Source organism: Fonsecaea erecta (genome assembly GCF_001651985.1).
Source record: "Fonsecaea erecta strain CBS 125763 chromosome Unknown Scaff2, whole genome shotgun sequence".
Taxonomy (NCBI): domain Eukaryota; kingdom Fungi; phylum Ascomycota; class Eurotiomycetes; order Chaetothyriales; family Herpotrichiellaceae; genus Fonsecaea; species Fonsecaea erecta.
This window is the reverse complement of record NW_017387245.1, coordinates 2411736-2439200: the sequence shown is the minus strand read 5'-3', so window position 1 is coordinate 2439200 and position 27465 is coordinate 2411736. Positions and strand designations below refer to the sequence as shown.

At 54.7% G+C, this 27465-nt stretch overlaps 11 protein-coding genes across 11 annotated transcripts; 6 read left to right on the top strand and 5 right to left on the bottom strand.

The window, feature by feature from the left end:
- Nucleotides 1-154: 154 nt before the first annotated feature.
- AYL99_02643 (hypothetical protein) lies at nucleotides 155-2661 on the bottom strand (the record flags this gene model as incomplete). The annotated part of the gene is made up of 5 exons (XM_018834159.1): nucleotides 155-892; nucleotides 953-1487; nucleotides 1540-1952; nucleotides 2017-2347; nucleotides 2465-2661. 5 exons carry the CDS (start codon nucleotides 2659-2661, stop codon nucleotides 155-157), a joined length of 2214 nt encoding a protein of 737 aa, XP_018696783.1.
- Nucleotides 2662-3682: 1021 nt separating this feature from the next.
- AYL99_02642 (hypothetical protein) lies at nucleotides 3683-5835 on the bottom strand (the record flags this gene model as incomplete). The annotated part of the gene is made up of 11 exons (XM_018834158.1): nucleotides 3683-4052; nucleotides 4115-4167; nucleotides 4222-4324; nucleotides 4381-4577; nucleotides 4629-4794; nucleotides 4857-5030; nucleotides 5138-5281; nucleotides 5335-5414; nucleotides 5471-5577; nucleotides 5631-5701; nucleotides 5756-5835. 11 exons carry the CDS (start codon nucleotides 5833-5835, stop codon nucleotides 3683-3685), a joined length of 1545 nt encoding a protein of 514 aa, XP_018696782.1.
- A 659-nt stretch (nucleotides 5836-6494) lies between these two features.
- On the top strand, nucleotides 6495-8418 carry AYL99_02641 (hypothetical protein; the record flags this gene model as incomplete). Its single annotated transcript, XM_018834157.1, has 2 exons — nucleotides 6495-6960; nucleotides 7031-8418. The coding sequence occupies 2 exons, from the start codon at nucleotides 6495-6497 to the stop codon at nucleotides 8416-8418; spliced, it is 1854 nt and encodes a 617-aa protein (XP_018696781.1).
- Nucleotides 8419-8836: 418 nt separating this feature from the next.
- AYL99_02640 (hypothetical protein) lies at nucleotides 8837-11119 on the top strand (the record flags this gene model as incomplete). Its single annotated transcript, XM_018834156.1, has 3 exons — nucleotides 8837-9759; nucleotides 9841-10124; nucleotides 10185-11119. The coding sequence occupies 3 exons, from the start codon at nucleotides 8837-8839 to the stop codon at nucleotides 11117-11119; spliced, it is 2142 nt and encodes a 713-aa protein (XP_018696780.1).
- Nucleotides 11120-11792: 673 nt separating this feature from the next.
- Nucleotides 11793-12783, bottom strand: AYL99_02639 (hypothetical protein; the record flags this gene model as incomplete). The annotated part of the gene is made up of 2 exons (XM_018834155.1): nucleotides 11793-12464; nucleotides 12529-12783. 2 exons carry the CDS (start codon nucleotides 12781-12783, stop codon nucleotides 11793-11795), a joined length of 927 nt encoding a protein of 308 aa, XP_018696779.1.
- A 2057-nt stretch (nucleotides 12784-14840) lies between these two features.
- AYL99_02638 (hypothetical protein) lies at nucleotides 14841-16028 on the top strand (the record flags this gene model as incomplete). The annotated part of the gene is made up of 2 exons (XM_018834154.1): nucleotides 14841-15925; nucleotides 16025-16028. The coding sequence occupies 2 exons, from the start codon at nucleotides 14841-14843 to the stop codon at nucleotides 16026-16028; spliced, it is 1089 nt and encodes a 362-aa protein (XP_018696778.1).
- A 1480-nt stretch (nucleotides 16029-17508) lies between these two features.
- On the top strand, nucleotides 17509-18249 carry AYL99_02637 (hypothetical protein; the record flags this gene model as incomplete). Its single annotated transcript, XM_018834153.1, has 1 exon — nucleotides 17509-18249. The coding sequence occupies one exon, from the start codon at nucleotides 17509-17511 to the stop codon at nucleotides 18247-18249; it is 741 nt and encodes a 246-aa protein (XP_018696777.1).
- Nucleotides 18250-18567: 318 nt separating this feature from the next.
- On the top strand, nucleotides 18568-21727 carry AYL99_02636 (hypothetical protein; the record flags this gene model as incomplete). Its single annotated transcript, XM_018834152.1, has 3 exons — nucleotides 18568-18622; nucleotides 18675-21470; nucleotides 21543-21727. 3 exons carry the CDS (start codon nucleotides 18568-18570, stop codon nucleotides 21725-21727), a joined length of 3036 nt encoding a protein of 1011 aa, XP_018696776.1.
- Nucleotides 21728-23024: 1297 nt separating this feature from the next.
- On the bottom strand, nucleotides 23025-23351 carry AYL99_02635 (hypothetical protein; the record flags this gene model as incomplete). Its single annotated transcript, XM_018834151.1, has 1 exon — nucleotides 23025-23351. The coding sequence occupies one exon, from the start codon at nucleotides 23349-23351 to the stop codon at nucleotides 23025-23027; it is 327 nt and encodes a 108-aa protein (XP_018696775.1).
- Nucleotides 23352-23739: 388 nt separating this feature from the next.
- On the bottom strand, nucleotides 23740-24729 carry AYL99_02634 (hypothetical protein; the record flags this gene model as incomplete). The annotated part of the gene is made up of 1 exon (XM_018834150.1): nucleotides 23740-24729. One exon carries the CDS (start codon nucleotides 24727-24729, stop codon nucleotides 23740-23742), a length of 990 nt encoding a protein of 329 aa, XP_018696774.1.
- Nucleotides 24730-25843: 1114 nt separating this feature from the next.
- Nucleotides 25844-26426, top strand: AYL99_02633 (hypothetical protein; the record flags this gene model as incomplete). The annotated part of the gene is made up of 2 exons (XM_018834149.1): nucleotides 25844-25994; nucleotides 26107-26426. 2 exons carry the CDS (start codon nucleotides 25844-25846, stop codon nucleotides 26424-26426), a joined length of 471 nt encoding a protein of 156 aa, XP_018696773.1.
- Nucleotides 26427-27465: the final 1039 nt, after the last annotated feature.

Here is a 27465-nt window from a genome sequence, read left to right as displayed (position 1 = left end):
TCCACCTTACTGCTCAAGGGAAGGCGCCGTTTCACTATCTTCAGGCATATCAGCCACTACGCCGTTCTCGGGCATGTAAGGTCTTGTTTCAGCCATGGCGATAAATGCCAAAGACGCTTTTCCGGATAGATTCTAAGGTATCCAACTTACCCCTCTATCCGGGCACAGAAGGCCTAGGGTCGCCGTACTGTATACTCCGTGTCTCCTGTGACGTCGGGTCAGAGTTGGGCGTCAACCATGGAGTATAATCCGCGGCATCCCAGGTGATGTAGTCGGACATCTCCATTGCCAATTTTGCGTAACTGTCCGCAAAGTCGTCCGACACAGAAGGGTCGAGGAAACAGTTCGTATCTTGAAAGATGCCAGCGGATTCCATGGGACCTGCAGGGGCGTGGTTGTAAGGCTGCTCGGTATTGGTGTTGCCCATGCTGTAGTCTTGTCGGGCATTGGTGCAAAATCCAGCTGCAGGAGCAAAACCTGTTGGGCGAGGTAGCCCGGCCATGTACTGGGATGGAGAAGTCGGATGATCCAAAGGAGAATGAGATCTACCGGCGTCAGCCATTCCGGCCCTGGTGCTTGACTCTCTCCGGTGATAGCGTCTGTCGCCGGGCACTGGACTCTGTGCTTGCTCCATGCCGCTTGATCCATGAGCATTTTCGGCTTCGGGTGTATTCATGCTACCCCGAGATGCAGGCTTTTGGGAACTCTGGCTTCGGTGGCGGTGCATTTCCGCGCGAGCCATCCTGAGTATAGAAACATTGGACAAGTGGTTAGAATCTACGGGCCCAGATATCTCAAAATTGTCGATTTCATCGGCCCGGAACCTAGGAGCCCACTCAGCAGCGATCTTGGAGAACCCAAAGCGATGCAGGAGGGCGAGGAGTGGGCGAACCTGCACATCGTCAGCCGCTTCTCATTCTTCATTTTCGTGGGGTAGGTCTTTCAAACACACGTGAGCATGAGAGCCATCTCGGCCCATTAAAGTCATGAGATCGGTGTTGTGGCGGATATTTGCTTCTGCTTCGCTTCTCTCCCTTTGCCCACGGGGCTCTGTTGTTGTGGAGTGGATGATCTGTATCTTTGTCGTTTCGTAGGCGGCGGTGAAGCAAAAAGGGTCATCAAAAGGTCGAGTTCCGTGCTTGAGTCCAATATCGATCAGCCGCGAGATTTCATCAGCATGGCGGCGGCAACGGTGCCGGCATTCCTGACGGAAATCTTCAGAAACCTCCGCAAAGGTGGCGGCGAGAGGAAAGTTAAACCCGGGAAGGGACACACGCGTCAGGTCGGATACAGCCGTGTGATAGAGCAGGTGAAGGGCGAAGACTGGTCCCAGCATGTTCAACTCCTTGAGAATATAGATGTTGAGATCGGTGATGCGAAGTTTCGGGGGGATGTTCTCATACCATGAATCCAGCCGGTTGCGTAAGTCGACAAAGGGGGAGTCTGGAGTTTGCACTTGACCAGCAGGGAGCGGTGTTCTGATTAACCTGAAAAGCGTGGCTGGTCAATTACGGCAAAAATAACAGCGACCTAACATACCTTAGGACCTGAGTGCGGAGTTGGAAAAGGTAGATGATTTGGGCTCTGTAGTCAACAGTCTGGATCACTTCTGGATTTTCCATGCTCTCGAGCCTTGGTTGATTCTGTTCTTCACTTAAAACCTGGGACAAGAAGTCGAATTCGGAGCTCGGGAGAGGGATTTTCGGGAGTGAGTCCTTGGATAAATTGTGCGTATCGACCCCCGAGCCAACAATGCCATCAAGGACAAAGCATGACCACATAAGTCTCCTCCGGCTCTCTCGTTCGCAGGCTTCGGAGGCAGACTGCACACTCGACTTAGGCGTGGCATCAAGTCCAAGGAGACGAGCCAGGCGGTGGCAACAACCAGCCAGAACGAAGGCAGTAGCGTTTCCGCTAGCACCCGCACCGTACTCTGAGATGAGGATCAAGGCCTGCATAACTTGTCAGTTAGGCCAACAACAAGAAAGTTGCCTCCCTGGATCTGGGTATATTCACCATGAGATTTTGCAAGGAGGGGACGGCCATTTCTTTCATTGCCATTTCTCTTGCCTTTGTCGCCCACTGTGCGCCAGGGACATCGGCTTCGTCGTCGGAAATGCATAGAGGCTGATGAGCCCCCCAGGACATGTACTTTGCGCCGAAAGCACACATAATGTAGACCAATGCTTCATCATACTCATCTGTCAGAGCACGCCTCTCCAGGGCATATACGAAGGTCGGCTTGTGGATGAAGCCCAGACACCTCAACGGGTGGACATGATCAAAGTAGTTGTCAATCAGAGACCGTAGCAAACCCACGTCGTGCGGGATTGAGTCAGCATGGAGCCTGTGTGCAATGAGCCACGCGTGGACTGAGGCTGCGGAATCTCTAGGCCTCTTACCAGTCTGTTCCCACGGGGCGCCTTCTGCTCAAGCGGCCGGTCCGATCCAGTCTGGTTCTTACCGGTGGTGTCGGAGTTGCTTGGGCAAGGGGGCTAGGAATGTCGGCGGGCGAAGGCACCACGTGTCTCGGCACTCCAGACGTGATTCTCCTTGAAAATTCTCTCTGCTCGGGGTAGGTGCAGATGAAACCCCTCTGGCGGCACTGTTCGCAGGATGGACTCGTCCGTGAGCATGCACATTTGGTTCGGCGGCATTCATAACATGCACCAAGTAAGCGTCTACGGATGCCAGAAGCCCGAAATATGTCACCAGCAGACCGCCTCAGCTCCGCCTGCGAGAGGCGCTGCTCCGCCTCCGCATATCCGGGGCAAAGAATCCCTAGGCGAACACAAGGGCTGCACACTGGCTGAGCTCGATCGCATTTCACCTTTGCAAGGGCACCGATTAACAAGCAGTCCCGTCTCTGGTCCAGCCACTGCACCCGGAAGGACTCACCTTTCGAGCCCGGCAAATGAGACAGGCTGGTGGGTGGAGATTAGTCGCGTCAAGTTAAGAAGCCAGAGCAATAGGCTTCTTACAGGCTTTTGGTGTGGGATTGACCTGGGGTTCCATCTGGGCGGATATGTCACATGGTCGTTCCGGAGTAACAGGCGAGATTCATGGAGAAGGAGTGAGGCCAAGTTGGAAAGAAAGGTTGGTCGTCGGAAGCTCGCTCGCAGCTCGGCACTCCATTATATCTTATATATGGGGTCGGTGGTGGTTGTCGGTGGTGGTAGTGGCGAAGGAAGGGGAGAAATAGGGATATCGCAGTTCGGCCCTTTTAGCGCCTTGGCACTCAATGGCCATCACATTTGCTCTGTTACAGGAGCAGCTCTCCGGACACTCATCCGGCATCACAGTTACACAGAACTTGTCCTATCTAGCCTCCTCCCCCGACCAGGCCCACTCATTGCCTTCCCTGTCCCCGACACTCCGCACGCAATCTCTCCTCGGCAAAGGTGACCTCGCGTCATTGATGATGGGGATATCTGCCGGGAGATACTATCAAGAGCGACGTGCACAAGACGATCACTGTCCGATACGCTCAGTGAAGTTCACCTATTAGGAGAAACTCTGTTCTGAACTCCTGCTGATCTAAATCGACCAAAGCATGGATTGTTGAAGGCAGCTATGGCGGATTGATTCATCACGTGGTTCGAAAGACCCCGGCCGTTGCTGGTAGTTCTGCGATAACCGCTCGACATCTCGAGTATATCCTCCCAGGATTCCACGTCTAGGCTTAGGCCTCCTCGTCCTTGGTGGTATACTCCACCTCGTGCACCTCCGTCGCCTCAACTGTCTCGGCCGCCTGGGTCTCGACTTGTCCAAAATTGCGCATGCAAGTGTCTGAAGCAAAAAGCTGATCCACCTCTTCCAAGCTCCGGTTCTTGAGCTCAGGGATGAAGAGATAGGCCACGACAAACATGGCGGCGCAGATGGAGCCGTAGACAAACCCGACTTTCCCACCGAGCCCGGCGTACTGGTCGTTGATGAGGTAAGGGATGGTGAAGGAAGTGACAAACGTCGTGAGCACGGAGATCACACATGCGAGCAAATTGGTCTTCTCCTTGACTCTTGTAGAGGCGACTTCGCTGACGATAATGTAGGAACTGTATTCAGGCAATAGGTCAGCACTGAGGGACGACAACAGTCATCGACAGAGAACACGTACACAGGAGCCCACGAAAGACTGTATCCGGCTCCGAAAAGCATGACGCTGGCAATCTGTGATGCGTTAGCGTTCAGAGATCGGTAATAGCTTGTGAGTACAATGCTTACGCTCATGTGCCTCGCCCCCTGTGTCGGGTTCGCGATTGTCGAAAGGCCCCCTAGAATCAGAAGGAAGAGCGCCATCATGAAGGCCCCAAAGAGAAGGATAGGCCTGTGGACATTGTCATCATAGAGTCCACCTTGACAGTCATTTGCTTGGATTCATACCTGCGACCAACTGAGTCGACAATAAACCAGGTGAAGATGAGACAGACCAACGAGACGACGTTGTTGAGCACCGTGAAGACAAACGCCTGGCTGGCATAGCCCTGCTGCTGGTAGAAGATGACCGAGTACTGAGAAACGAATGCCTGGCCAGTGATTTGCTGTCCAAACATTGCTAGGACTGCGACAGCCGTTCGACGCTGGAGCGACGGTCAGCAGCTGCGGTGTGAACACCAGCACGATGTACCGACTCTGTTTTTTTGGTCAAAGACCTCTCTCCAAGTGCCCTTGCTCTCATTGGCACGCTCTCTCTGGAGCATGGCGATGTCCGACTCAATTTCGCCCATCGGCTTGCTGGCTTTTGAGATTCTCTGCAGAGATCTGACGGCATCTTCGGTGCGGTGTTGTGAGAGGAGCCTAGTCGGAGATTGTAGTCAGATTGACGCTCTCCCGTCAAACCTTTGACTGAGTAGACTCACCATCGAGGCGACTCGGGAAGCAAAAACCAGAGCACTGCAAGAAGTCCTGCAGGAATGAATTGAAGACCGACCGGGATTCGCCAGCCAGCATTGCTCTTCAGGTCCTTGGTGCCCAAGTTGACCAACGAGGCAACCAACTGACCCAGAATGATCATCAGTTGGATCGTAGCATTCCTATTGTCTCGAAATTAGCCTCAGTCTTGGAACAGGCCGGGTCAAGTGCTCTCGCATCGAACAACCGCAACCACCAACAAAACAATGCAGAGAAATTCGTCACTCACATCATCCCACGAAGCTCGCGAGGACTCGTTTCAGCAAGGTAGATGGGCACCACAATGATCGTCAAACCGGTCGTTGCAAAATTGATCACCCGGCCCACGGTAAACTGAGCTGCTGTTGTGGCCGCCGTTTGCAAGGTAATGCCTCTGCAAGTCTGTCGTCAGATGGGCATCAAGCATAGTGATGTGGTATTGCTTACACGAAGCCATTGGCGATCAAGATTGCAATCGCTGGTTTCCTGCCAAACTTTTGAGCAATCCACGCGCCGCAAATGACACCCTAGTCCATCAACCGTCAGCCAAAGGACTTCCTTGTAAAAGGCCGACAGCACATACAAAAACTTTGCCGAAGAAAGGAACCGAAGTCATGACCGAGGAAAGGTAGGCTGGCAGGGCGTATTTCCCGTTCTTCTCATAGTATTGGCCGAATATCTTCCCGAAACCTGTAACGATCAGCAAGGAAGGCGAGCAACACCTCTGACAACAGTAAACGTACTTTGCATGCCCTGGACGCCACCGAAATTTCCGACATCATAGCCAAAGTTGAAGGCACAGCTGGCCGTGTATCTGGGATACTCAGTCAGTCGGCGTCGTCGTCAATCGGCTCAGTGAGATACCTACATCATGATGAAAAAGGTGGTCTTGGAGAACAGCCGGAGGCGGCTGCCTATGCCGATGCTTTCTTCATTCTGTGGTTTCATAATGGCGGTACTGATGCTGGGATTCAGTTCTTGTCAGAGCAAGTTGACAATCCCGAGTGTGCAAGCATGGTTCATATTTAAAAAAGAAGCCAGGCTTCGAGTGTCTTGCCATATCCAACCCCGGATCGCGTCAACTAGGAGGCTGATGGCGAACAGCGGAGTTCGGGGGGTGGGCTCGATTGAAAAGTTGGGAGTGAGAGTCCCTGCACTACGTTTCCAGTAACAGGGAACATCGAGTACTGGTGGACGGAGGGCTAACGTGGGCCTCAGGATGTGGAAAACTTGTTGAAAAGCGTTAGATCGAGGTGGCGACCGAGGACCGTCGGCGGAGTTCGCTGTCGGAGTTCGGTGGCTTGATTTGAGGACGAGAGCCGGCAAGGCGACGTCGGTCATGGTGGAGCTGCCCTGGATCTTCGCTCTCGAAAATGGAGGATATGTAGACAAATATAGACAGAGCTTTGCTGCAAAAGTCTCTAGTCCTGGCCCGAGAAGCTGGACGATTTCAGGTTTGAGCTCATCTTTGCTGCCGACCATCGTACAATATATAATACTTCCTGTCGCTTTCGCAGGCCGTTGTATATATTCTTGTGCATATACGGCATAGACTAAAATCCCTCCTTTGCCAGGTCGTTTCCTGAGAGTTCAGACCATCTTTGAAAATGATCCAAAGAACTCCTGATGGTGCCCAGAAACGGCCCAACTTCCTCGTCATCGTGGCCGACGACCTGGGCTTCAGCGACTGTGCTTGCTTCGGTTCCGAGATCCAGACGCCCAATATTGATGCTCTCGCGGCTGAGGCGACCGGTCTTCGTTTCACCTCTTTCCACGTCGCCGCAGCATGCTCCCCGACGAGGTCGATGCTCATGACGGGCACTGATCACCACATCGCTGGGCTGGGTCAGCTCGCCGAGTTCACTCGCAGCTCGGCAGCACACCACGGCCAGCCGGGCCACGAGGGCTACCTCAACGAGAAAGTGGTTGCTCTGCCTGAGTTGCTCCAGGAAGGGGGTTACCACACGATGATGTCGGGTAAATGGCACCTGGGTCTGCGAAAGGAGCACCATCCCCATAAGCGAGGGTTTGCCAGGTCATTTGCCTTGCTCCCAGGGTGTGCGAACCACTACGGTAAGTCCCAGACCCAACCAAGATATCTGTGCCCCAGGAACGAAATTAGCTCATTGAAGCATCCATATAGCCTGGGAGCCGCCAGAGTACGACCCCACGGCGGAACCGGAGAAGTTTTTCGAAACAGCAACGCGTGCGTTGCATGTTGAAGACGACCAGTTCGTGGACGTGCTTCCCGAGGGCTGGTATTCATCGGACGGGTACGGGGACAAGCTGTTGTCGTACTTGTCGGAGAGGACGGCCGAGGAGAAGGCCAAACCGTTCTTCGCCTACCTGCCGTTCTCAGCGCCACATTGGCCCCTGCAGGCGCCCGAGGAGAATGTCCGAAAGTACCGCAATTTCTACAATGCCGGACCGTTCGCCCTGCGCGAGGCTCGTCTGAAGCGACTGGTCAGTCTCGGTCTCGTCAAACCCGACGTTCAGCCGCATCCCGTGGTGAACACTGCGGCGGACGACGTCCATTGGGATGATTTGGATGAGGAGAGCCGTCTCAAGTCGGCTCGTGCGATGGAGACATACGCCGGCATGGTTGACCGGATGGACTGGAACATTGGCCGGGTGATCGACTATCTGAAAGAGACGGGCGAGTACAACGACACGCTGATATTATTCATGTCCGACAATGGAGCTGAGGGTGCCTCATATGAGGCCTTACCTCTTGTCGGGCAGAACGTTATGAAACATATCGAGAAGTACTACGACAACAGTTTGGACAACATTGGCCGAGGAAACTCGTTCGTCTGGTATGGGTCGCAGTGGGCTCAGGCAGCCACTGCACCGTCACGGCTTTTCAAAATGCACTCGACTGAGGGCGGGTGTCGAGTGCCACTTGTCGTCAAATTGCCGGAATCCCTTTGCGGCTCTTCTCGACTTGAGCACGCTCAGGGCCAGGTGACTGATGCGTTCTGCACGGTCATGGATCTTGTCCCGACATTTCTGTCACTGGCAGGTCTGGAGCATCCTGGAACTCAATACACGGGTCGAGCCATTGCCCCTCTCCGCGGGTGCAGCTGGGTCCCTTTCCTGGAGTCTGTCATGTCGGGATCATCACTGGCACGCGGACAGGATCCTCCTCAGATCCACAACGCAGACTACGCTGTCGGCTTCGAAATTGCGGGTTCCGGTGCACTCAGGCAGGGCGACTGGAAAATCACATTCGTGCCGAGCCCCCGGGGCCCTCAGAGGTGGGAATTATTCAATATCCGACTGGATCCAGGGGAAACGCGTGACCTGCGCGAGACAGAACCCGAGAAGTTCCAAGCACTGCTGACTCTGTGGGAAATGTATAAGAAGGATGTCGGCGTCGTAGGCCTGGCGGGCGAGTACCCGAGCGTGGTTCAGGGGAAATTCTCGGGGACTGGGGTGGTGGACGAATTTTCGGATCCGTACAGTTGGATCAAGTACATCGGGCGTCCCGACAGGACACCGGAGAGGCTCAGGTCGGTGATACCAACATGATGAGGGAGAAGGGGTTCGTGCATGGCGAGCAAGGGGGCTTCCAGCGGGTTTGCCCAGAGGGACAACAATATATATATGGATATCAGAAGATAGGGTATGCCGGAAATATATATACATTGAAGTACATAAAGTTATCAATAGTGAGGGTTTGGGGGGTTATTCTAATGCGGTACAACTAGCGCCCAGGAGGCCAAGAGTCCGGTCGGGCCGGCATCCCGGAATTCGGAAGCAATGCCGCTTGGCATTCTCCCGCCAGCCACGAGATGCTGCTTACCAAGTATGTCCACATTCATCTTACTATAGTCTACTCTGTACGAGGTACTTTGACCACTGACTGGAAGTGAACCCGCTAACTGCGAATTAACGAGCCTCGTGCAGCCGGACTAAATCAATCTCTCCTAGCCGTAAACAATCTACCATGGAACTTGGGGTCGAAAACAACGAGGGTCAAGATCCGGCAGAAGATGCTGCCGTATCCGAAGTGCGTCGCCGCAACAAGCGCACCAAGACTCCCATCGCGTGCGTGCCGTGCCGGATGACAAAGACCCGATGTGTTCTGGTGCAAGGCCACGAGTCTTGTGAGGCCTGTCTCAAGAAGTCTCGGACGTGTGTCCAGCCCGGACCGGCAAAACCGCGCACTAAGTCGTCGCAGAAGATCAGCGAGCTCGAAAGCAAGATTGCGTCGCTCTCATCCGCATTGTCGGCGAGACAGCCTCAGGACCACCAACAACTAGGAGAGTCCAGTGTCTCTGGGACGCCGACGCAGTCCGTGTCGTCGGAACGGTCGAGAGACTTTTCGCTCTCGTTCCGCCGTCCGACATGGGAACATTTGCATGAGTCCCAGTCGAAGCAGCACTATTCCGCTCCACCAGCCGATCTTGACGTCGTGGACCGGGGATTGCTCGATGTACCCACGGCCGAGGTTCTTCTCGACCATTGGAACACCTCCATGCGCCCGATCTTGCCCATTGTCGCACTCTCCGGGAAGAACCTGCACGAGTGCAGAAGGACGAAGCCGATGCTATTCCTGGCCATTCTGAGCGTCGCCAGCGCCTCGATCTTGCCGTCTTTCCAGTCCCCGCTGGTCAAAGAACTGAAACATCAGCTGGCCAAGCAGATTCTGGAACAAGGAAGACGATGTCTCGATCTCGTCCAAGCGTGCCTTTTGTACTCGCAGTACTACACCCACGATCCGGACTCACCGCATGCTTTGCCGACGCAGTTTGTCTCCGCGGCCATTACGATGTTGTGCGATCTTGGGGTGGTCGAACACATCACCGTTGCGTCGGGTCCTAACAAGGACGAAGCAAGGGAGGTGGCCCGGGCATATCTGGCGTGCTGGTACGCCGCATCTAGGTAATTGACTAATCCGCCTCGCCCCCGCTGTCTTCTGCTGATACTCACCTCTCTGCTCTACATCAGTAACGCCACGTTATTCCGGCAGCAAAATCTTATGCCTCCATCGAGTCGTCTCGAAGCGTGCATCAACGTCTTGTTGACGGCACTTCCCGTGACTCCCTCAGATGCCCTGCTCTGCAGCCTCGTGCGACTACAAGTTATCCTCGACAATGTCTCCAATACTTTCGACTCGGGAGACAAGAAAGCGGATGGGGACTTTGACAGTCCGACCGTCCAGTACCAGCTGAGAACCTTCCAGGAGCGCTTACGGAGCTGGGAGGCCTCGACGCCGGAGTTCGTCGACGACCGTGAGTGTTTTCCGTGCCTCGACGTGGCTCTCAGGGTCATGAATTCTAACTAGATCTCAGGCTTGAAAAGGTGCTTGGTGCAGTTCGCCAACATGTGTCTCCACCAGACCGCCGTGCGATGCTACATGCACAAATCGTTCGCATGCGATGCCGCCGGAAATTTTCACGCGTCCGACGTCACGCTCAGCTCCCAGCACGTCAGTTCAATCTGCAGCTGCATAGACTCGAGCCAGACATTACTCGACGCGTACCTATCGCTCGACAGTCGCCTGGCCCGAGCGCTCCCCAACCACTATCTCATGTGGACCTTGTATGCAGCGGTTGCTCTTATTAAGATTACCCCGTTTAGAGAGGCGATGAGGGACCGGACCCCGGCGGCACATCCCGAAGAAGCATCCGCCGTGTCTCATCTAGACGCAATGCTAAGCAAGATCTCGGAGATCACACAAGACGGATATCTCCCGCAGGCCCGGACCTGGGGCATGGCGTTCGCCAAGCTCCGACTGTGGTACCTGCACAAGAAACAGGTGTGCATCAGCTCCAGCGGGCGGTGTGACGCTGGCAGCGATGACGGACCCGTCTACAGTGTCTTTGGAAACGGGAACGAGCGGCAATCGCCGACGGAGGTCCCGGGCGTAGTTCACGGGGGATCGGCACCCCCGTCGCTACTATCTATCCAGAGCCTGACTGAAAATGGGACGACTCCTGATCAGTCAAGTAGGCAAGCAACGTCAATAGGCCCGTATGGACCCCCTGCCGCCGCCGCCGCCGCCGGCGTATTCGGTGCTGGTCCCTTGCAGTCGCCGACATCCACGCCCGGCGGACGGCCGCGACAGCCCTTTGATGCCACCACAGCTTCGGCCGAGGCGGCGTACGACCCTTTCAGCTATGCCGGAACGAACTGGGACGATTTGTTCCTCGACACGAACTCGTTCCGAGAGTTCGAATCTCTCCTGATGGACGACTCAGATTCTTGGTTGAAGATGTTGATCTGAACCCGCGCCACGGAGCGAATGGCTGGCCGTTTGACATGTATGCCTGTGCAGCTTGTAAAACCTACCGTTTTGTTATGACAGTGACCTCGTGTGGCGACAGCCTGCCTAGTGAGATGGACTAAAAAGAGTACGCAGGTGTGTAAAAGTAGATATAGGGATTGAAGGAAGTGTCATCTATCGTCATAAGTATACTCGTGTGTATATATCTCAAGCATCGCCGTAGCCAGAGATTCGGACTTCCCAAATGCACGACGACCAAAAGGTTACCACGGTGAGATACGTGACGAAACGCTGGTCTGTTGAGCCACCGAGTATACCTGTAGCGAGGCCGCAGAAGGGCGTCTATTCCGGGGCACTCGGTACCGAGTACGAGGTACACCCTGATTTTACGGAAAAATGAGACGCCGAAGATGCTCCACTCTCGGAAGGTGCAGGCTCCGAAGCAGAATCCTAAGGACAAAGAGGCTCGGGAACTGAAACCACCGAGATTTGCTCTCATCTAATAGCAATTAATATGTTTGATATTTGGAGACTAATAATTGATTATTCTTTTGTGACGCAAGTAACGTGTCCAAGCTGGGTATAGTACCGAGTACGCCTGCCCTGAATCTCGCAGCCTAGCCGGTCAACTGTTCCAACGGAACGGTCAACGGCTCGTGTCGCACTCCCACCATCACGTCCGCTTGTTCTTGAACGGGCTCTCCGTCTCAAGCCAAGTGGCAAAGTCCTTCAACTCGGGATTGAGCTGCCTCAAGCTGGAGATGTCGGCCCCATATCCCACGTCCCGAAACCACCGGTACATGTAGCCCAAGTCCTTGACCATCCACATGATCAGGGCCGCCACGAGGGAGAAGGTGGTGGGCAGCGGCGCGCCGACTTTCTGCTCGAAGATGGTCTTGAACTGGTCGTAGGTCAACTCGTCGCCTGCCAGCGAGAGCTTGGTGTTTTTGTACTGTTCGGGCTTGAGGAACGCCTCGGCCGCGAAGAAGCCGATGTCGCTCGTCGCGACCAGCTGCAGTTTCTGTTTCCGCCCCAGCGTCCGGACCCAGCTCGTCGTGAAGACCTTGCCGAAGAAGTCCGGCGCGAGGTTCTCAAAAAACGCCACCGGGCGCAGCACCGTCCAGTCCATCTCGTGGTTCTTGGTCTTCTCGAAGAGGTGTTGTTCGATCCGGTACTTGCTGGCAAAGTGTGGCACGTTGGTGGGATCCGCGTCCGATTTGGTGGAGCCGCCGCGGTCGACGGAGGAATAGACGAAATGCTTGACGCCGGATTTGAGGGCGGCGTCGATCAAGGCCTTCCCCTGGCGCTCTTCGGACTGGACGTTGGCGCCCTTTCCAATAGCAGTCTGTGTGCAAAAGACCCAGTCAGCTCCGTTGAAACAGTTCCGAGGCAGAGAGGAGATGACATACTTGTACGCTGAACACCCCCCATATGGGCACGTTCGATGCCACTTTGGCTTTCGCGAAGATTTCGTCCGCAGCGTCCATATTGCCGACCACCAGCTTTATCTTGGGGGATTTCTGCAGCAGCCGCTTCGCAGAGGCTCCCTCTGCATCACGCGTCAGAGCGAGGATCTGGAAATCGGCATTGGCGCGCAGGAGTGCGTTCACCACTGAGCCGCCCTGTTTGCCGGTGGCTCCGGTGATGAGGACCGCTTTCGACATGTTGGGGTTATGTTGGTTAGAGCAGGTATGAAGCAAGAGTATGAGCCTGTCGAGGTACTTGTGATTGCATGAGAGATGTTGCGAAAAGAGGTATGAAACGTCTCCGCCCTATGTATGTATACTTGATCCAATGGTCGGAAGCACCTCCACCCGACGGTGCCTGGCTGACAAACCGTGCCCCTGGATTGACCCCCGTTTGTCAGAGTGACGAGGCCAGGGTACCAGACTTGGCCGATCGGTTCGTTCTGCCTCGAGTCTCGGCTTCTCGGCGTTCCGTAAGTTCTTGTCTCCGGGATCTGATGGTGCCGAGCTAGTATCCGGGCACCACATGTGATTGACCAATTAGTCAGGACGGCCTCGCACATCTGACATGTCTTGGTCGGCCGAGATCAGGCTGTTGGAGCACTACTCATGAGTGTCTTTGGTTGCCAGCATTGGTTGGACAACAGAACTCAGTCGAGCACAGGGTGGCGTCGCTCTCGTCCCAACCCCAGTACTGCAGGTTCTCCAGCATACATCCACCTCACGAGAGGTCGGAGATATGGACGAGCTGCTTCACTGACCTTCTCTGGACGTCATAAGTCCGGTCTCTCAAAGAGCATGGCCAATGACGTCGACAACTCTCCTGTTGTCGTTCATCTGTGGGACAATACTGATTGTCCCAACCATCTTTGGGCTCATGATTACGCAGTGTCCTTGCAAATGCTGGTATACGCACGTCCTCACCTTTTTCCCGCAGGAGTAGGGCTCCAATATCACGTATAAACTGGAAGGCGAGTCGGCTAGAGACTGGCGATCAGGATCAAAGGAGCTTAAGGGCTTTTCTTGCTCCCTGCGCTGAACATCTGTTTGGGACGGTCCCGCTGGGGTTGGCAAGATGTAGCCTCCCTCTCACGACCCGATCTGAAGATCCTGACGTATATATGGCTCCCTCGACAGCTAGAACAGGTGCAGGGTCCTTCCCCAAAGCAGTCCACGAGAGGATCCACTGGTTCCTGCAGGATCCCAACCCCTGAACGCAAACCCTATCACGACTTCCCACGGTGGGGATTATGCGCGGGATCGCGTGGCTGGCGATTTGTCGGTCGGTGGCTGGCATGCTGTGCAGCTGTCACTATTTTTCCGCCGATTAGCGAACCCCAGCTGTCGACGCTTGTCACCGAGGCGAAACTCTAATCGACCACGCGCCTCGTTTCAGGTCGTGGGCCAAATCTCTTTGGTGCCGACGCCACTGACGCTAGTCGTGGTCGTGAAGAACAGATGTTCGTCGCGTTGTCACACCGTATGGGCACTCCACAAAGGCGCCCACGGTATATTAAGTACATTCTGAGCAATTGCGGAAGAGAGTCAATACTTCACATCTTCCTTTAGCCACACAATGCATATTTCAGGCGTCGAGTCGCGAAAGCTGCGCGTCCCTCTCAATCCGCCCTATCTACGAGAGTGGGTCTCAGACGAAGCCACCGCGATCTCCAAGCGGGTCAGAGAGACACAGCTAGGTCAATGGAAAAGTATATCTTCCCTATTGCTATGGCTGGTAAACAAACAAACTTTGGTCGACCTCCTCTCTTCAACTCTAGCCACCCTCTACACGCAGAACCAGATGTCTGGACTCTCTTCAGCCTTGCCCTGCCATTCGAGAAATGCAAAGATTAATAACGGCCATGGAGGACGCTTTCGTTTGGAATGCTTGTCTGTATCGACATCCATCGCAAACAAGCAATCTTGGCCGCGCTTGTGAGTGCAGAGACCAAACTAAATCTCCATCTGGAGCACCCGTTACAGCTGTTGTTACCCGACGTTGGCGAGAGAGCATGTATCTCGAAGCCTCCCCCTTCCTCCTACCTTTATTTTTACTGTCCTCCTTGACGCACAGATGCTCTGCCTTGCCGAAGGCGCCTTATAATGTTGTCCGTCGAGATCTTTCTACCGGCGCCAATATCACACCTCGTCAAATCTCGAACGTAACAACCTTCACTTTAGACAGTGTTCCTGGTACTCAACTACCAGTATCTGTCGTGAACACCCTTTCCCAGGGAGAGAGTGTCAATCTATACATGACCGGGAACGACGCAAATGGAATGCTCGTGTTGCTCGGGCCCGATGGCCAATGGTACTATCCGCCGACGGACATCTCTTCGTCTGTCCCGACCGTTCTCGACCCGAACCAGATAACAATACCAGTGTCCGGCTCTGGCGAGGCCACAAACCTCACAATTCCGACAACCGTGTCCGCCGGACGGATCTGGCTGGCTCAGGGCACCCTGCAATTTTCCGTCGTCCTGGGTTCCTCAGGTCCGGCGCTGGTCGAGCCGTCCGTGACCGGGCCCTCCCAGCATTCCACCAACTGGGGCTTCGTGGAGCTCACGTACACCTCGGACGGCGTGGTCTATACCGACATCAGCTACGTCGATTTCGTCAGCATGAACCTGGGCATCGAATTGACGGGGACCGACACCGGCACTCAGACGACGCCAGGTCTCCAGCCCAACGCGCTGCAGACGCTGTGTGACGCGTTGGCTAACCAGACGGCCGCGGATGGATACCCGTGGAATGACCTCTGCGTCACCGACGGGCAGGGCCAGCCAATCCGTGTCATCGCTCCCTCTGACTACATGCAGCTCAACGCGGACGCTTTCTCGGACTACTGGACCTCCTACGTCGACCAGGTCTGGAGCACCTACGCCAGCCAGCCGTTGACCATCAACAGCCAGGCCGGGCAGGAGGGGGACATCACATGCACCGCCAGCGGCGACGTGCTTACCTGCACCGACGACAGCGGCGCGAGCGCGACATTCGCCCAGCCCTCGGCGGCCGACATCTTCAGCTGCGCCAGCGGCCCGTTCGCGCTCGACGGGTCATCCACGGCGGTGCAGCAGGCGGTGGTGCCGCGTCTGTGCGCCGCCATCAACCGCTCCACGCTGCTGCTCGACGGCGGCAACGTCCAGCCCGACGGCGTGACAGCGGACTGCTACTACACCGCGTCGACGGCGACCAACTGGTACAGCAAGCTCGTGCACCAGCTCGAGATCGCGGGGCGGGGGTACGCGTTTGCGTACGACGACGTGACGCCCGACAGCACCAGCAGCAGCGAGGACACGCCGAACCAGTCCGGCGAGGTGGTTTCGGCGAGTCCCCAAGAGTTAGTAATAATAATATCGTTATGAAGCTTATCCTCGTTTTGTTTGTTCTATGCGAAAGTGCGTGACCCCCGTCTCGTTGCTTGAATTTCTAAACCTAGATAGACGTACCGTTAATACTTCGTAAGCAATGACGACTCTCGCGGTATATCGGTGGAAGGGTGGCTTGTTATTACGGGTAACGCCTAACGAAACAGCCCTCCCTCTCCCAGACGCTGGCTAGAAACATGCTAATGATGTGAACGGCGAGAAACAGGCCGAAATAATTTCCTTGTGGGAGCCTCTGCCCATGTTCACTTCGGAGGCCAAGAACTGACAGAGGGATGGCAGAGAAGAGGTTTAATTGGTGATTCATCAGCACTTCCCTTCTGATGGTTGGAGAGATCTCGAGTCATACCCAAAGTTTTAGTCGGCCATCCGCCCGTTCTAACGCATGCGGACCTTCAAAAGAAGAATATCATGATTCGAACTGGGTCAACAGTCAACATCGTCCTCTTGGATTGGGAGAGTGCAGGCTGGTGCCCGAGCTACTGGGAATATGCTAGTACGATTTTTGCATCATGGTTTGAAGACGACTGGTTTCGGTGGGTTGACCACCTCTTGGAGCCATTCCCCAATGAATACGCCTGGTGGTTCAAGAGATTGGGTATTAAGAAGAGGTTGAGCGAAGACTTGGGAGGGCTTGCGAGCCATAGACTCTAATTGAGAAAGGCATTCTTGGTCAGTCACTGGGACTATATACACCCTCCCGTTGCATTTCATCAAGCGCCTCCACCACTCAATGCCGGCAGTCCTTGTGGACTGGGACTCCATGGATGACTTGAGTCCGCGGCATCGGAATTTTGCGACAAATCTGGTCAACCCTAGCTACATCTGCTGCCTTCAACGTTCCCTTGAAGTGTTTCATGCAGAACTGTTGTGAGTCTTCGATCCTTTCCCGAGATTTTGTCTCGTACTGCCAACCAGAGGCTTGTCCCCCAATCATATGGTATAGCGTTCCATTGCTGGGCTCAAATTTAATATAGATTACGTCGTGGAAAGCCGGTAGCGATTTGATTTAAGCGATATAGATATTGTAGGTTGCTATAGCTCATGAGGTATATTATCAGTAAAGGTGATTCGCTGGATGACGCCCAAATAAATGGTGTTAAGGGGGTTCTGAGGCGCAGGTCTGTTGAGAAAGGTGTCTGGGGAGAAGCTCGGCAAGTGTGAGGTCTTGAGTCTCGGACCAGTACTCGGTCTTTATCCTGAAACAAACCTCTATGTTATGCCCCATGCGTGCCTGACCTCAGTCAGTGCGCTGGTGCAGCGCATCAGAGAGCTTTTGCGACACATCCACGATGAGTAGTGAGATGTTGCTCAATGCCCATTTTTGGACTCAGGAGGAGGGAGCACTGGAGCAATCAGGCAAGCTAAGGTAAAACATTTCTGGCTGCAGAATTCCCATGTCTTGGCAGCCTCTGGCGTTGAACTCCGGACAAAGGCTGGATTCGACGTCATCTTATCAGCGTCAATTCCGACAGACTGCTCATCTGTCTCGCGCAAAAACTCGGAAACTGCCAATACGAAAAACCAGATACCAACGATGAGAACCGTACGGCTTGGAGTCATCGTGCCTTCGTCGAATACCGCGCTAGAGCCGCTGACAAATGCCATCGTCTCGTCCATCCACTCCGAAGGCCTGGCGATCTCGGTGCACTATTCTCGATTTCGCGTCACCACGATCGACATCTCGCCCAATGCAAACGCCCAGTTCGTTCTGGAACCAATACTGGCCGCGGCGAGGCTGCTGGCGGATGCCAAAGTCGATGTGATTGGCTGGGGCGGCACGTCAGCGGGGTGGCTGGGCTTTGAACATGATGAGAGGCTCTGTGCGGCTATTGAGGCCGAGACGGGCATCAAGGCGACCACGTCAGTCCAGTCACTCAACGCACTCATGCGCAGCCTGGGTGTGACCTCGATAGGGCTGGTGACGCCGTACGTCAAAGGCATGAACGATGTGATCCGCTCCAACTACGCCGCCATCGGGGTAGACATCAGCGCGAACTGGGAGCGCCATCTGGGCTTCACAGACAACACTGAGATTGCGCAAGTCAACGAGACTACTCTGGACGAAATGGTGATGGATGTGGCAGCCAATGGCGCGCTGGTACTGACGACCTTCTGCACCAATCTCTTCGCCGCACAGCGCGTCGAGCACTGGGAGAAGTGGCTGCGGGTGACGGTGCTGGATTCGGTCAGTACGACGGTGTGGGGGATGCTGAAGGCGGCGGGAGTAGACACGCGTCTGGTGAAGGGATGGGGGTTTATGTTCGAGGTGGATTGAATCAATGAATGATAATAGAGAAAGAGAGAGAGAGAGAAGAAACAAGGCTGTGCTGCTGACTGCGACAAGGCTGAATGTTGTCTTGGCGGCTGGTTGCTAGGGAACCACACGCCAACCCAAATTGGGAAGCCCCCAAACACGCCCACTGCGCCCATCGTTGGGGTCGCAGATGCAATCAGCCTGCTTTCCACTATCCTCTACCATTATTGCATCCTCGCATAGTTATCCACAACTCCGAAATCTCCAGACTCGGTGTTTGCATTCATATCAACCACTTCGACAAAGAGACAGAGAACACATTGTTACGGGTCTGGCACGATGCCGCCAGGCACTGCGTCGGAAATAGGTGCCCCTCCATCTGTGCCGTTGAGCTGTAAGTGTTGCGGATCGCCCACGCCTGGCCACTGGCTAACTACTCGGGCCAGTCTCCAACAACTTCTGGGGACGAGATGACGCCGGCGTCGACCCTCTCCTGACCCGAATGCAAAATGCCAAAACCACGTCCGACGAACTGAAAGCCTTTTACAGTGCAAGAGCAGCCTTGGAAGAAGATTATGCCAAAAAACTCCTGAGCCTATCTCGCAAGCCACTGGGAAGTGTGGAACAGGGGACCTTACGGACCAGCCTCGATGTCGCCAGAGGAGAGACAGAATCGATGGGCAAGCAACATGCCCTAATCGCACAGCAAATGAGGTCCGAGCTCGAGGAGCCACTGGCAGCGTTCGCAGGCGGCATCAAAGAGCGTCGCAAAATCATCCAGAACGGCATTGAGAGGCTGCTCAAGACGAAACAAGCACAAACCGCCCACGTCAACAAATGTCGGGACAAGTACGAGCAGGACTGTTTGCGGGTCAAGGGGTATCTGGCTCAGGGTCACATGGTGATGGGGCAAGAAGAGCGCAAGAACAAGGCCAAGCTCGAGAAGACACAGATCAACATGGCCGCCAACTCGAACGAATACGAGGCTGCGATCAAGGTTCTGGAGGAGACGACCGGTCGGTGGAACAAAGAGTGGAAAGCCGCGTGCGACAAGTTCCAGGATCTCGAAGAAGAGCGCCTCGACTTCACCAAGTCCTCCCTGTGGGCGTTCGCCAACATTGCCTCGACGGTGTGCGTCTCGGACGACGCGTCCTGCGAAAAGATCCGACTGGCGCTGGAGAATTGTGAGGTCGAGAAGGATATTTCCTGCTTCATCAAAACCTGCGGAACAGGCCAAGAAATCCCTGACCCTCCTCGATACATCAACTTCTGTCGAGGGGACGTGGATACGGCATCTGAGGTTTCGGAAGACGAGAACTATTCCGTGGCCCAGTTTTCACGGACCACGAATCCCGCATTCAGATCATCATCTCCGACTCATTCAAACTCTACAAAGCCCAGGACCAGCCAAACTCCGGAGCGGCGATACTCAGAAGAGCCGACGAGGCCAGATGAGGATGATATGCCGACGCCGTCCAATGGCAACAGCGGACGACCACCGCCGTTGAACTACAAACACCCAGGACCAAATGTGCCTCCGAATTACAGCCCGAGCCAACATGGGGAGGTCCCGCATGTGCCACATAATCAGTATCCGACGGACGGCATGACCATGTTCTGCAGAAGCGACGGTGCCCCCTCGGTTACTGGTTCTGCTTTGTCCTCAAACACTCGACCAGATAGCAGGGACGATCAGAGTGATTATTCGGCACCAAGCTCATTCACCAGTGCGGAACTCAGCTCAGGCGCAGTCTCACCCGTCAAAGGACCACCCATCAATGGCGTTGAACTACCGGGAATGGCGTCACCCGAAAAATCCATCCAGAAGAAGAGGTCTGGTTTCTTCTCCAACAGTCCGTTCCGGAGGAAGTCCAGGAAAGATCACGATCCTCCGTCCGCTAACGATCCCTCGAGCCGTAACACTTGGAATGGAGGCTCAGCCGTCAGCGCTCGCACAAACCTGAATCCCACCGTGACCAGTGCGCAGTCAAGTCCTACCAAGTCTTCCGCTCGTCAAGCACCAAGCTATTTCAATAGAAATGCAGTTGACATGGCTCCCGAAGGCGAAGAGGCGGCAGATCCTCGAGCGAGCTTTCAATTGAGTGTGGGCAACAATGTCTTCGACGTGGCCAGCCCGGACGGTGCGCAAGAGTCGACGCCCAAAGCAAGTACCGCAAATCGACGCAGCCAATTCATGCCACCACCTTCCGTGATGGGCAACGAGCTGATGCACGATCCAATTGCACAGGCACTTGCAGATCTCAAACTTACTGCCGGCGGCGCCACGGCCATGGCCAAACAATCAAGTACGCGGGTGGCCGTGGATAGGTACCACGGCGTGGCAACCCCTGCACCTGACCAAGAGCCAGTCACTCGACCAAGTATCCTGAGTGCTGAAAGTCAAGCCCGCCTGGCGGCACAGAGAGGCACACCTCCACCGGCATATGAGACCGCTGGGCCGGCACAAATGGGAGGTGGGAGAGCGCAGAGTGCTCTCGGTGTGCCGCAGCCAGCACATACCAAGCGCGAAATGCTGAACCGCACTGAGACATGGGGGACTCGAGGAGGAGGGCCTACCCAGCCATCACGACCTGGTACGAGTAATGGGAGGAGGAGTCCTGGACCCGGTATGATGAGAGCAGCGAGCCCGCAACCCCAGCCTCAAAGCCAGCATCCTTCCCGGTCTAGAAGTCCCGGTCCCGGCGCCATGCCCCGTGCTGTGAGTCCTCAGCCACAACAAACTCAAAGATATCAACCACGTTCGAGAAGTCCGGCGCCTGTCATGGCCCCTAGGGCGGCCAGTCCGAATCCAGCAATGATGTCAGGAGGACGACCTGGGTCTCAGCAATACCGTGCGGCCTCGCCCAATCCCTATGGAGGATCACGAGGTTCTGGAGTGGCACCCAGCCAATCGCGGCAAAGCACCGGCATGGAGATTCAATTGAGCTCTCAGGATCCGGGACGCTACGACGGGTCCGGCGGCAGTGGAAGAAGTCGACAGGGAATGATGCGACCCAACTCCAGCTTTGGTGGGGATCGATATCCGCAACAACAACAACAACCACCTCAGCAGTTCCAGCAACAACCGCAGGGTTACGACAGCCGGCAAAGAGGCGGAGGCGTCAATGGAAGCGGTATGGACATTGAATTGCGGAGGGAGAGGAGCAAGAGTCTTGCAGCGATACCATACCGAGGAGCTCCTCCGCCTCAAGAGCAGCGTCAGCCGCGAGTCTTGCATTATGGTAAGTCAACCATCCATCCACCGGTCAGGGTGCTAGTGATTGGAAACATTTACTAACGTCATTTTCTTGTAGCAAGAGCAATGTACAGCTACACGGCAGCAATTCCCGAAGAACTGTCCTTCGCCAAGGGCGACATCCTCGCCGTATTGCGACTACAGGACGACGGATGGTGGGAGGCTGAGGTCAAGGAGAGTGCGAGGGGCATGAAGACAGGCGGGATTGGATTGGTGCCCAGCAATTACCTGCAGCGGTGCTGATCTTGACGGCCTTGGAGAGAGTTAGATGAGATGAGATGGTGTAAATACACGAGGAATATGGTAGTGATGACGGCTGGCTGACTGACCAGTTTGTCGACGGACATGAACCAGATGGACCAAATCTCAGCTTGCTCGGACATTGATTGCATTGGATATCAGGTTTGTACGATATCGATCGAGCGAGCAAGACAAGGCGGGAGTTATGCCGGACATTTTGGCGCTGTTTTGGCCAAGTTTCTTGAGCGAGTTGTCTGTCAGTTATACACATACTTGTACATCTCGTAATCTGGTGCAGCCTGATTACAACGTGTATGGCGATTGGATTGATTGCCACGGCCGAGCTAGAAAGAAAAGAAAGCGAGTGAGCAGGCAAGCCTTGGTTCGTGTGTAGATGCCATGAAATGCAATGTAAGATCGGTCGATGTTCGACAGATGTCCAGTACCGTATGCATCCGGTACCCATGTACCCCGCACATATGTATATAGATCCAATTGTGTGTGTTACACACCCACCGGCCTTTTTCTGGATTTAGATTCGCATTTGGATCCGGGGTTATACAGATCGACTGACTTGCCGCTGCGGTGTATATGTGTATGTGTATGTGTATGTACGTATGTACGTATGTATGTATCTCGATATATATACTCCTGCCTCCTAAGTAGCGTGGATTAGGTAGGTAGGTAGGTGGGCACGGGGGGGCTGGGGTGGGACTGCCTCTCTATCCGTCTGTCCATTGCAGGGGTGGGCGGAGGGGATAAATGGATGAATGGATAGATGGGTCGATAGTTCTACATAGATGGTGAATGGAGATGGATGGAGCTAGATGAAGAAGTGGGAAGGGATGAGCAGGGGAGGGATATAGGGGGATCACAAGGGGGATCATTGTTATTCTTCTAGTGGTGATTTGTCGTCGTCGCCGATGCTGTCTGTCCAAGGCTGGATATCTATCTCTCTTTCTCCCTCCCTCGAATAAACACACACACACACACACGCACGCACATATATATATATATACTTGTACATGAATACATACATACTGTAGAAGACCATTCGAGTCTGGTGGTTTGCACCAAACCCCGTTTCCAAAAGTTCACTTCTGGCTAGCTTGCTTGCTTGCTTGCTTGCTTGCATGCTTGATCGTTATATACATACACATACACAGGCACACCCCTTTCTTTCTGATTCTGGTTTCACGACCACTTTCACGTCCACATACGATCACTTCTCCTGGGCTCCGGGAGCCTTGTGGTCTCCGCCACAATCTTCCCAGTCCTGGTCCGCACGTGCCGATGAATTCTAAGTTCCAGTGCCAGTGCCAGTGCCAGCTTCAGTGTGAGCAGGGACCGTGGCGGGTTTGTTGGTCTCTGGCGTCAGTTTCAGGAATTTGCACCCGGATGTGTCGCCATTGTTGGTGATGTTGTTGATGATTTTGATCTTGTCCATCTTGTCCTTGTCCTTGTCCTCGTCCTCGGGAGTTTGCGTGCTGGAGTGATTGAGACCCGGGTTTCCAGATCCATCATTGGCGTGGCCGGGAGCACTAGTCGAGGTGCCGGCACCGGGGGCTGCGGATACCTGGACTGGGCGCGCAGGTCTCTCGACCGGGGCGAGTTTGAGGAAAGGCATTTTTTGTTCTGTTTTGCGTCGCCTGAAGAATGGCACAAGCCAGTGATGACAGCTCCGGGGGATGTTTGGTAGCACAAGAGTTTGATGATCTGTGGTAGTGACCGCTAGCAGGTAGGAAGGCAGGCAGGCAGGACGATAGGAGCTCAGGATGTCGAGGGATATGGTGTGTAAAACCAGACAGGTAAAATGGCAGAATGTTCTGACCACTTCTTCTTCCGGGAGAGGTGTTCCATCGCACAGTGAATGCTTGTCACGGACAGGCAGTGACTGCCCCTGGCTGTCGAGGTTGGTTGTCACTGTATGGTGCGATGGCGGTGGTCATTCAGACAACTGCCTGGAATGAAATGTGAATATCTTGGTGAATGGGACAGCGCATCAGGTTCAGCACTCATCGGCGCAATAGAGCCAGTATAATGCCGCCTCCGAACATGCCGGCCACGGTAATGAAGCTGCTCAGGCCCATGGTGGCCATCCCAGAGATGCCATGTCCACTTGCACATCCACCTGCCATTCTTGCCCCGAACACCATGGTGAACCCCCCAGCGACGGCGGCAACGGGACTGATCGCCAGGCTTCCTGCCTCGGACACAGCGGGGATAAATTGCGAAATGATCTTTGACCCAGCCATGACCCCGCTGGCGAAGACGATATTCGACAAGCCCGGGCCTGGAGTCCTGCCGTCCACGACACTCCAAAAATATTTCCCAATGTCTTCGTACGCACTGGAAACTCCCAGGGTCTTGCGAGTGAACAGAACGGAGGTTGCTTGCGCCACGCCGATAAGAAGTCCGCCCACAATCGGGTTGAGCCAATGGTCGCGCGTGGGTGCCAAGTACGTGGCCGCGACGATCATACCAAGACACAAAATCTCGTAAAGGAGAATCATCGAGTTGGTCGACAGGCCTAGCTTCTCTTGCATCGTCTGTTGCGAGGGACCCGGGGATGTTTTCGTCGGTGGCGTTCGTTTGAGGTGCTGTGCCGACTTGACAAAGGCGATGGCGCCCAAGACACATCCCACAGCGACGGCCGGGGCGGATCTCACGCCCATCGCCAGCTGCACCAGGACCGTGCCGGGACATGCACCCGTCAAGGCCATGCCGATACCGTGTAAAAGGCCGCCAATGAGGTTGGCATCGTATCTCATGAACCAGCCATACGAGGAGTCGGACCGGGGGGAGAGTTTGGCATACTGTGCTCGATTCGCGCCGGCCACGATTAAGGCACTGCAGGCACTGGCGGCGAGGAAGCTCTTGAGCATATGAAAATTCCCCAGCTGGAGCTGTGAGATGATAACAGACGGGGCATATACTCCCGATGCCGTCAACGCAGCACCGAAAATGCCGCCCGTGGCAGCGCTCAGCAGCAGGGAAGAAGACATGTCGTGTTCGTGCGTGCTAAGAAACGATCGAGTGAAACTTTGATGAAGCCCAGTTGCAAAAGGACTTGCTTCGAGATTTCAGGTGAAATGCTCCTGGGTGGCTTGCGAGGTGAGGCTTGGACCCCGAGCGTAGACCCCGACAGAACGGTCCTAAGGCAGCGCTAAAGCAGAGCCAGGCTCGCCACGAGGTCTTTGCTTAAATCCCAAATTTCGATCATTGATCAGTGGCAAAAATAGACTCGAGTCCCCGAGGACGCCGCGAACAAGGGCCCCATAGTCAAAAATTTGGAGTTCGTTGCTTGTAGAAGGACGAGGTCCCCGTCATGACAAGATCGGATGTCCTCCTGGCCCCAAGGACACCGATTCCTGCCTGAACGGGCTGTCGTTTGCTGGTCTTCGCTCCCGCATTACAGGCCTGACCCGCGTTCTTTCGCTGCATCATAGGAAAAGAGCCAGTGGCTTGTCCGGCAAATTGGCCACGCTCGCCCTTCGTATTCGCGCGGGGCAGAGCCTGAACAGAACCAAAATAAACATCCAGTCCAATGAGAATGATTAGTCTTCCTCGGCGACTTCCCCAGGGGAGCCGGGGGGACGACGTGAGGTGAGACAGGAGTAGGAGGATTCCATCACTTGTCCATGGTGTTCAGAAGCACCGGATGGTAGCTACAGTGGTCACCGATAACAAGTTGAGATGAGGATGATCTGAGGTTGAAAGAAACAGGACATGCAGGGCACCTGACTAGGTGGGACACAGGATGCCTTAAGGGGACCGACCGACCGACTGACTTGTAAGATCCAGACCTGGAAGAGATACAAAACGACATCCGTATGATTAGAGACAATAATATGATTTATTCATTCAGGATAACTGTCGATTCGCTGACTCCCTGAACCCTTGTGTACCTTGTCCCCTGCATGGGGTCCCGACGCTGCCCTACGCCACGAGATCTGTATGATCGCTGATCGGAGCACAAACGACCGCCTGTGGCTAGTCTCTAATAGGGCAGCACACCAGGCAGTCAGACTTCTATATCGTCATCGACCATGTAAACCACACAGTGAGCCTAATCTCAGCCATTACTGTGTTTAGTTCCATCATTATCGCTGTGATACTATGGCTGCGAAACCCAAGTTGAACGTGCACAACTTCCCACGCCCACCGCTGCTGGAGAAAACCCCCAGGCATTTGCTGATGAGGTGGAACGGCCAGACTCTAGCCGACACCAAATCAGCGTATTGGGTTTTGGAAACTACCCATCCTCCTAGTACGTCCAATCTTCCTCTGCCATGTCGTGACAAAGCAAGCCCACCAGTCCATGAAAATACCCTTTGGTCTCGCCAGATCGCGACTGACCCCAAACCAATTCACTCGGGCAGCATATTATCTTCCCCGAAACTCACTCTCGGACTCTTTCAAGCTTACTCAGGTCCCCGAGAAGGCGTCCCTTTGTGAATGGAAAGGCCGAGCCACGTACTGGGATTTGACCGACAAGTCCACGGGGCAGACCATCAAGAACAAGATATGGAGTTATGAGTCGCCGACTCCAGCCTTCACAGACATCAAGGGGTACCTGTCCTTCTACGCCAGCGGCGTGCCGTGGGAATGCTTCGTTGACGAGGAAAAGGTCACCCCGCAGGAAGGTGAGCAATTGGACCCCATGTGGCGGCGGAATCTGATCGATCCCCTCTCTTCATAGGCGATTATTATGGCGGATGGGTAACAAGTGAACTGGAAGGACCCATGAAAGGAGGCCCTGACACATGGGGTTGGTAGCGGTTGTGGTTCACTAGGGGTTGACTGCCCGACGCAGGCGACATTTCTGCACCACAGCATATTTGCACTCCGTATGTCTAATCCCACTCTTGCCTGCCAACGGCGCAGCACTGTTCGATGCCATGAAGGTCGGCATCTGTGCCCGTGTAGATATCAGATTAGGATACGGGAGGTAGTTCCTTTACAGAAAGGGAAATAGAGGTTTCTCGAGGTCAGCTGGAGGACTCGCCTATGTTCCACCGCTGGCACGGTTGAGCGCAGCTGGTAGGCGGGTGTGTTGCTGCGTTTGGGTGCTGGCGGAATCAACCAGCTGGCGAGAGTTCCTTTCGTGTCGCTAGTACGTACTCCGTTGCGTGAAAGAAAAGACACGGCCAGGTTGCAGGGCACCGAGTCAGACTTCTCTGAGCAATGCGGAAAGAAGAGGCTCGATGCCCGGACTGCTTGATAAACCAGAATGACGCCTTTCCCCTTTCGAACCGGAGCTCTTGTCCTCCGCCGTTCCAATATGGCCTAGCTCCCCGGCTACAAATTCTCCGACTGGCTTATCGGCTAACCTCGCCATTCCGTCATAACCCCCCACGACCCTGTCGAGCCCTGTCTCCATGCCACTTTCGATACCTTCCGCCTTGCTCAATGGGGGCAATCACTGGTAAACTGGGGTCATGTGTTGCCTGTCTGCTCTTGAGCATTACTCTGTTTCAGAGATCCTCATGTCGCGGCGTGGTCTCCGTACCGTCAGATCAAGTGGGTGAGTGAGGTGGATTCTTTTCGTTAAACTGCTACAAGGGTAGCACGCCGTGTTGCGTGGCGTGGCAGTTGGAACCTTTTTCAATTCTCCAATTCCCCGTGCTTGAGCTCTTTTCTCTTTCGATGTGCCAGGACTCTTTGGATCTTTTTACCCATACGTCCTCACAGTGTTGCTTCTTCGTACTTTCCTCTCTTCCTTCTTCCCTAGAAAACAA